Source organism: Onychostruthus taczanowskii, unplaced genomic scaffold (assembly GCF_017590055.1).
Source record: "Onychostruthus taczanowskii isolate IOZ18803 unplaced genomic scaffold, ASM1759005v1 scaffold458, whole genome shotgun sequence".
In the NCBI taxonomy this organism is placed as follows: Eukaryota; Metazoa; Chordata; class Aves; order Passeriformes; family Passeridae; genus Onychostruthus; species Onychostruthus taczanowskii.
This window is the reverse complement of record NW_024502103.1, coordinates 1,748-10,086: the sequence shown is the minus strand read 5'-3', so window position 1 is coordinate 10,086 and position 8,339 is coordinate 1,748. Positions and strand designations below refer to the sequence as shown.

The window sequence follows — 8,339 nt, the reverse complement described above, 5'->3', positions numbered from 1 at the left end:
ACATGGAATGGATTGGGATGGACCCAAAGGACATGGAATGGACTGGGATGAACCCAAAGGACATGGAATGGACCCAAAGGACAGGGAATGGATTGGGATGAGCCCTGAGGAAAGGGAATGGATTGGGATGGACCCAAAGGACAGAGAATGGACTGGGATGAACCCAAAGAACATGGAATGGACTGGGATGGACCCAAAGAACATGGAATGGATTGGGATGGACCCAGAGCAGGTGAAACACCCAGGCACCACCCCGAGGACACGGAGCAGCTCCGGGATGACCCCTGGGACCCGGGTGATCCGCAGGGAAGCCGCACTCACTGCATGGGCCCGTGGATGCCGTTGTGGATGCTCAGCAGCAGCCGCGGCGGGGCCACGTCGTGGCACAGGTAATGGCTGGAGTCGGCTGTCAGCCGGAAATATCCGTCCACCAGTGACACCAGAGCCAGGGCACTGCCAGGGCAGGGCAGCAGCACCTCCTGGGGAGGGACAGAGCGCCGGGGTGAGCGGGAAACCCATGGGAAACCCACAGGAAACCTGAGAAACCCTGTGGGAAAAACTAAAAATCCCACGGGAAACCCTAAAAAACCATGGGAAAACCCTAAAAAACCCACGGGAAACCCTAAAAATCCCAAGGGAAACCCTAAAAATCCCATGGGAAACCCTAAAAACAACCTGCAGGAAACCCATGGGAAACCCACAGGAAACCTGAGAAACCCTGTGGGAAAACCTAAAAATCCCACGGGAAACCCTAAAAATCCCATGAGAAACCCTAAAAACAACCTGCAGGAAACCCATGGGAAACCCAAAAAAAACCACAGGAAACCCTAAAAATCCCATGGGAAACCCTAAAAAACCCATGGGAAACCCTAAAAAAAACTATGGGAAACCCTAAAAAAAACCTGCAGGAAACCCAAAAAAATCCACAGGAAACCCTAAAAATCCCATGGGAAACCCTAAAAAACCCATGGGAAACCCTACAAAAAACCTATGGGAAACCCTAAAAAAAACCTACAGGAAACCCAAAAAAATCCACAGGAAACCCTAAAAATCCCACGGGAAACCCTAAAAAATCCCGCCAAAAACCCTACAAACCATGGGGAACCCTAAAAAACCCTTGGGAAACCTGCAGGAAACCCTTGGGAAACCCTAAAAAAACCCTTGGGAAACCCTAAAAAACCCTGAGAAAACCCAGATAAAAGCCCTTGCTCTTCCCAGCGCCGCCTCCTCCCGACCTGGGAAGAGCAATCCCGGGATCCCGGCGCCAGCAGGGACCAGCGATCCGTCCCCACCCACCAGGCACTTGTTGTCCTGGCGGTGGATGCTGATCCTGGAGTCCTTGACCACCACGTGGGTGATTTCCCGAAAATCGCAGAAATGGCACCAGGGGGGCTCGCTCCGCTCGGCCGGCTGCGCCTCCGGCTCCTTGGTCCTGCTTTTTCTCCCAAAATATCCACGCTGGGAGAAGTTTTCCGTGCTCTGCGGGGGGGAAAAGAGGAGAATTCCAGACTTTTCCTGCTGCTGGGAAGAGTTGGGGGAAAGCGGGATAAGCTGGAGGCCGAGGAAAAGCCTGGATGCACAAATGAAGGAGATGGTGTGGGATGGATTTGGGTGGGAAAAGGGAAAAACTGGGAACGGAACAGAGACAGTAAAATCCAGGACCACAAACCAAGGAAAAAGATGGGATTTGGGGTGGATTTGGGGCAGGAACGGCTCACCTCAAACCAAGGATTTGGGGCAGGAACGGCTCATCCCAAACCCACCTCAAACCGCGGATTTGGGGCAGGAATGGAGCATTCCAAACCCACCACAAACCCAGGATTTGGGGCAGGAACGGCTCATCCCAAACCCAGGATTTGGGGCAGGAACGGCTCATCCCAAACCCAGGATTTGGGGCAGGAACGGCTCATCCCAAACCCAGGATTTGGGGCAGGAACGGCTCATCCCAAACCCAGGATTTGGGGCAGGAACGGCTCATCCCAAACCCAGGATTTGGGGCAGGAACGGCTCATCCCAAACCCAGGATTTGGGGCAGGAACGGCTCATCCCAAACCCAGGATTTGGGGCAGGAACGGCTCATCCCAAACCCAGGATTTGGGGCAGGAACGGCTCATCCCAAACCCAGGATTTGGGGCAGGAACGGCTCATCCCAAACCCAGGATTTGGGGCAGGAACGGCTCATCCCAAACCCAGGATTTGGGGCAGGAACGGCTCATCCCAAACCCAGGATTTGGGGCAGGAACGGCTCATCCCAAACCCAGGATTTGGGGCAGGAACGGCTCATCCCAAACCCAGGATTTGGGGCAGGAACGGCTCATCCCAAACCCAGGATTTGGGGCAGGAACGGCTCATCCCAAACCCAGGATTTGGGGCAGGAACGGCTCATCCCAAACCCAGGATTTGGGGCAGGAACGGCTCATCCCAAACCCAGGATTTGGGGCAGGAACGGCTCATCCCAAACCCAGGATTTGGGGCAGGAACGGCTCATCCCAAACCCAGGATTTGGGGCAGGAACGGCTCATCCCAAACCCAGGATTTGGGGCAGGAACGGCTCATCCCAAACCCAGGATTTGGGGCAGGAACGGCTCATCCCAAACCCAGGATTTGGGGCAGGAACGGCTCATCCCAAACCCAGGATTTGGGGCAGGAACGGCTCATCCCAAACCCAGGATTTGGGGCAGGAACGGCTCATCCCAAACCCAGGATTTGGGGCAGGAACGGCTCATCCCAAACCCACCACAAACCCAGCATTTGGGGCAGGAACGGCTCATCACAAATCGAGGATTTGGGGCAGGAACGGCTCATCCCAAACCCAGGATTTGGGGCAGGAACAGCTCATCCCAAACCGCGGATTTGGGGCAGGAACGCCCCACCCAAAGCCCCCCCATCCCCACCCACCTCTCCGGGCGCCGGCCGCCACTGGATCCCTCCAGGATTTGGGGCAGGAATGGCTCATCCCAAACCCACCACAAACCGCGGATTTGGGGCAGGAATGGAGCATCCCAAACCCACCACAAACCAAGGATTTGGGGCAGGAATGGCTCATCCCAAACCCACCTCAAACCAAGGATTTGGGGCAGGAACGGCTCATCCCAAACCCACCACAAACCCAGGATTTGGGGCAGGAACGGCTCATCCCAAACCCACCACAAACCGCAGATTTGGGCCAGGAACACCCCACCCAAAGCCCCCCCATCCCCACCCACCTCTCCGGGCGCCGGCCGCCACTGGATCCCTCCGGTGCCGGTGACCAGCACGTGGTGAGTGACCGGACAATCCCTCGGGATCAGCGGCTGCTCCGGCTCGGCGCGGCCCCCGTTGGCGCAGGCCGGGCCCTTGTCGCCCTCGGCCGCCGTCTCCAGGGACAGCACCGGGAAGAGCTCGCTGCCGAAGCGGGGAGCCAGCTGCTCCAGGGTGGCCAGGTACTTGTACATCACGTCCCGCTCCGTCAGGCTGCCGGCGGCCACCGTGTGCCGCTGGAAGCGCCGCAGGAAGCGGCGGAAGACGTTCTTCATCCGGAACCTGGTCAGGAAGTTGTTCTGCTGGATCTGGCGGCGGAAGGAGCGCGGGATGCAGTCCTTGAAGCTGCCGGAAAAACGGGGGGAATTGTTGGGAAGAGGTGCAGGAAGAGCTTGGGGACGCAACGGAGGAACCGCGGAAAACGAGGGGGGAAAAAAACCAGTGAAAAACGAGGAAAAGCCCCTTGGAAAAGCAGGAATTTTACCTGTGCTTCCTGGCCACTTCCTCCAGGGAAATGCCCTTTTTGATGGCGATGTGGGAGAGGTGCAGCACGGCCATCCCCAAGCTCTCGTTCTTGAACTTCTGCATTTCCGGCTCGCTCTGGAAATCCTTCAGGGAGGCCACGTCGTTGATGAATTCAAATTTTCCCTGTTAAATGTGAAATAATTGGGACTGAAACTCAGCCCCGAGGCGACTTCCGGAAGGATTTTCCTCGTGTTTTCCAATTTAAAAGGTGAGTAAAAATCCCTTAAAATCCCAGTGAGTAAAAATCCCTTAAAAGGGAAAATTATCCCGTGGAATTACAGAATCCCACCCAGCTCCAGTCCCAGCAGGACAAAACCTTTCCAAAGGGAAAACTCAGGGAGTTTTTTACCCTTAAATAACCCCTGGGGATGGAAAAGCGGATCCTGAGCCAATTCTGGCTGGATTGAGGACAATCATGCCATCTTTTCCCCGAATCCTGCCCCGTTACCTGCTCAAACAGGTACTCGAAGGAGGATCTGTCCAGCAAAGCCCCTCCGGGAGCTTTTTCCTCGGGAGAATCCCCCGCGCGCGGCACGTTCCGGAAAACCGCCGGCTCCTTGTCGTTCATCCCGTGCCAGTTCCGGAAATAAAACCTGGAACGGGGAGAGGAGAGGAGGAGAGGGGCAGGCCCCAGGCTGGGAGTCACACTCCGGGCTCAAATCAGGGGATTTTGGGGGTTTTTTAAGGAATAAAACTCCTGGGAACCACGGGAGAAACAGCCACGCGCTTAAAAAAAATTGGGATTTGAGCACAGGGAATGAATCCGAGCTGGGGATGAAGGGCAGCAGCTCCTCCTGCCTCCAGAGTGGGAATATTTAAAGCTTTCCCATGTTTTTTTTCCATGGACCCCCCCACTGATCCCAAAAACCTCCGGGAGGGACCTTGGAGAGGAGGGATTTTGGGAAGAAAGAAGCGGATTTTTCCACGCTGATGGAGAGGCCAAATCCGTCACTTCCCTCCTTCAACTGGGACCAGTTTTTCCAAGGAAATCCGGGATGGGAGAGGCCTCACCTCATCCTGAAGATCAGGTTGATGCTGGTGTCCTTCCCGATGTGGAACTGGTGGTTGGGTGGGAGCCAGATCCGGCTCTGGGGGTCGTAGAGGGCGAAGAGGCTGTAGCAGAGCGGGGTAATTCCTGCCAGGAATGGGAAAAGCCAGCTGGGACCAGGGGCTTGCTCCCAAAACCTGAAATTCCAGGGGGTTTGCTCCCAAAAAACTGAAATTCCAGGGGGTTTGTTCCCAAAAACCTGAAATTCCAGGGGGTTTGCTCCCAAAATCTGAAATTCCAGGGGGTTTGCTCCCAAAAACCTGAAATTCCAGGGAGTTTGTTCCCAAAACCTGAAATTCCAGGGGGTTTGTTCCCAAAACCTGAAATTCCAGGGGGTTTGTTCTCAAAACCTGAAATTCCAGGGGGTTTGTTCCCCAAACCTGAAATTCCAGGGGGTTTGTTCCCCCAACATGAAATTCCAGGGGGTTTGTTCCCCAAACCTGAAATTCCAGGGGCTTGCTCCCAAAAACCTGAAATTCCAGGGAGTTTGTTCCCAAAAAACTGAAATTCCAGGGGGTTTGTTCCCAAAAACCGAAATTCCAGGGGGGTTTGTTCCCCAAACCAGAAATTCCAGGGGGTTTGTTCCCCAAAACCTGAAATTCCAGGGGGTTTGTTTCCAAAACCTGAAAATCCGAATTCCCGGTGTTTTCCCTGGGAATTCCTGGTGTTTTCCCTGGGAATTCCCGGTGTTTTCCCTGGGAATTCCTGGTGTTTTCCCTGGGAATTCCCGGTGTTTTCCCTGGGAATTCCTGGTGTTTTCCCTGGGAATTCCCGGTGTTTTCCCTGGGAATTCCTGGTGTTTTCCCTGGGAATTCCCGGTGTTTTCCCTGGGAATTCCTGGTGTTTTCCCTGGGAATTCCCGGTGTTTTCCCTGGGAATTCCTGGTGTTTTCCCTGGGAATTCCCGGTGTTTTCCCTGGGAATTCCTGGTGTTTTCCCTGGGAATTCCCGGTGTTTTCCCTGGGAATTCCTGGTGTTTTCCCTGGGAATTCCCGGTGTTTTCCCTGGGAATTCCTGGTGTTTTCCCTGGGAATTCCCGGTGTTTTCCCTGGGAATTCCTGGTGTTTTCCCTGGGAATTCCCGGTGTTTTCCCTGGGAATTCCTGGTGTTTTCCCTGGGAATTCCCGGTGTTTTCCCTGGGAATTCCTGGTGTTTTCCCTGGGAATTCCCGGTGTTTTCCCTGGGAATTCCTGGTGTTTTCCCTGGGAATTCCCGGTGTTTTCCCTGGGAATTCCTGGTGTTTTCCCTGGGAATTCCCGGTGTTTTCCCTGGGAATTCCTGGTGTTTTCCCTGGGAATTCCCGGTGTTTTCCCTGGGAATTCCTGGTGTTTTCCCTGGGAATTCCCGGTGTTTTCCCTGGGAATTCCTGGTGTTTTCCCTGGGAATTCCCGGTGTTTTCCCTGGGAATTCCTGGTGTTTTCCCTGGGAATTCCCGGTGTTTTCCCTGGGAATTCCTGGTGTTTTCCCTGGGAATTCCCGGTGTTTTCCCTGGGAATTCCTGGTGTTTTCCCTGGGAATTCCCGGTGTTTTCCCTGGGAATTCCTGGTGTTTTCCCTGGGAATTCCCGGTGTTTTCCCTGGGAATTCCTGGTGTTTTCCCTGGGAATTCCCGGTGTTTTCCCTGGGAATTCCTGGTGTTTTCCCTGGGAATTCCCGGTGTTTTCCCTGGGAATTCCTGGTGTTTTCCCTGGGAATTCCCGGTGTTTTCCCTGGGAATTCCTGGTGTTTTCCCTGGGAATTCCCGGTGTTTTCCCTGGGAATTCCTGGTGTTTTCCCTGGGAATTCCCGGTGTTTTCCCTGGGAATTCCTGGTGTTTTCCCTGGGAATTCCCGGTGTTTTCCCTGGGAATTCCTGGTGTTTTCCCTGGGAATTCCCGGTGTTTTCCCTGGGAATTCCTGGTGTTTTCCCTGGGAATTCCCGGTGTTTTCCCTGGGAATTCCTGGTGTTTTCCCTGGGAATTCCCGGTGTTTTCCCTGGGAATTCCTGGTGTTTTCCCTGGGAATTCCCGGTGTTTTCCCTGGGAATTCCTGGTGTTTTCCCTGGGAATTCCCGGTGTTTTCCCGTGTTTTCCCTGGTGATTTCCCTGGGAATTCCTGGTGTTTTCCCTGGGAATTCCTGGTGTTTTCCCTGGGAATTCCTGGTGTTTTCCCTGGGAATTCCTGGTGTTTTCCCTGGTGTTTTCCCTGGGAATTCCTGATGCTTTCCCCAGTGTTTTCCCTGGGAATTCCCGGTGTTTTCCCTGGTGTTTTCCCTGGGAATTCCTGATACTCAGGTGTCACACAGCAGGACACGCCTTCCCCAGCCACCCCAAACCCTGGAGTCCCTCTCCCTCCTGTGTCCCCATGTTGTGTCTCCCTGTCCCCCTGTCCATTTGTCCCCTTGTGCCCTGTCTCCCTGTCCCCGTGTGTCCCCCTGTCCCATGTCCCCATGTCCTGTGTCCCCCTGTCCCCCGTCCCTGTCCCTCCGTCCCGTGTCCCCATGTCTCCCTGTCCCGTGTCCCCTGTCCCTGTCCCCCTGTCCTGTGTCCCCCTGTCCCCCTGTCCCTGTCCCCCTGTCCCCGTCCCCGTGTGTCCCCCTCTCCCCTGTCCCCCTGTCCCTTTGTCCCCCTGTCTCCCTGTCCCTGTCCCCATGTCCTGTGTCTCCCTGTCCCTGTCCCCCTGTCCCCCTGTCCCCGTCCCCATGCCGGTGGCGTGTCTCACCGATGCCGCGGGCCAGGTCAATGCAGATCTCCTCGGCGCTCAGGGAGCCGCGGCCGTAGACGCGGCAGCGCTCGCGCTCCTCGTTGCCGCTCCAGTGCAGCAGCACCTTGAGCCCGCAGCCCTGTCCCCCTGTCCCCCTGTCCCCGTCCCCATGCCGGTGGCGTGTCTCACCGATGCCGCGGGCCAGGTCAATGCAGATCTCCTCGGCGCTCAGGGAGCCGCGGCCGTAGACGCGGCAGCGCTCGCGCTCCTCGTTGCCGCTCCAGTGCAGCAGCACCTTGAGCCCGCAGCCCGCCGGGAACGCGCCGCCCTCGGGCTCGGCCGCGGCCCCGCGCTGGCACAGGGACATGGCGCAGCTCTGGGGGAGAACCGGGGTGTCTGGACCCAAAAATGGCATTTCTAAACGGGATTTGGGCCCAAAAATGGCATCCCCAAAGCTGGGCTGGCACAGGGACATGGCGCAGCTCTGGGGGAGAACCGGGGCGGTTGGACCAAAAAATGGGATTCCTGAAGGGATTTGGGCCCAAAAACGGCATTCCTGAAGGGATTTGGGCCCAAAAATGGCATTCCTGAAGGGATTTGGGCCCAAAAATGGCATTCCTGAAGGGATTTGGGCCCAAAAATGGCATTCCTGAAGGGATTTGGGCCCAAAAATGGCATTCCTGAAGGGATTTGGGACCAAAAACGGCATTCCTGAAGGGATTTGGGCCCAATCTTGGCATCCCCAGAGCCGGGCTGTGCCGGGCAGAGGCGCAGCGTCACCGGGACGGGCGGGGAGCGGCTTCGCTGCCTCCCACGGAATTCCCAGGAGAATCCCAAAAACCAGCCC

The 8,339-nt window shown here is 56.0% G+C and overlaps 1 protein-coding gene across 1 annotated transcript in view; it reads right to left on the bottom strand.

The window, feature by feature from the left end:
* Window positions 1-8,096, bottom strand: part of TYK2 (tyrosine kinase 2) — a gene marked incomplete at its 3' end in the record, with an annotated part of 19,230 nt that extends 11,134 nt beyond the window's left edge. The window contains exons 1-7 of the mRNA XM_041414557.1: window positions 7,682-8,096; window positions 4,777-4,900; window positions 4,214-4,358; window positions 3,725-3,888; window positions 3,207-3,585; window positions 1,297-1,479; window positions 322-479 (exon numbers count right to left, since the gene is read on the bottom strand). Of these exons, the coding sequence (XP_041270491.1) occupies window positions 322-479; window positions 1,297-1,479; window positions 3,207-3,585; window positions 3,725-3,888; window positions 4,214-4,358; window positions 4,777-4,900; window positions 7,682-7,967 (1,439 nt within the window). The remainder of the gene's footprint in view (window positions 1-321; window positions 480-1,296; window positions 1,480-3,206; window positions 3,586-3,724; window positions 3,889-4,213; window positions 4,359-4,776; window positions 4,901-7,681) is intronic.
* Window positions 8,097-8,339: the final 243 nt, after the last annotated feature.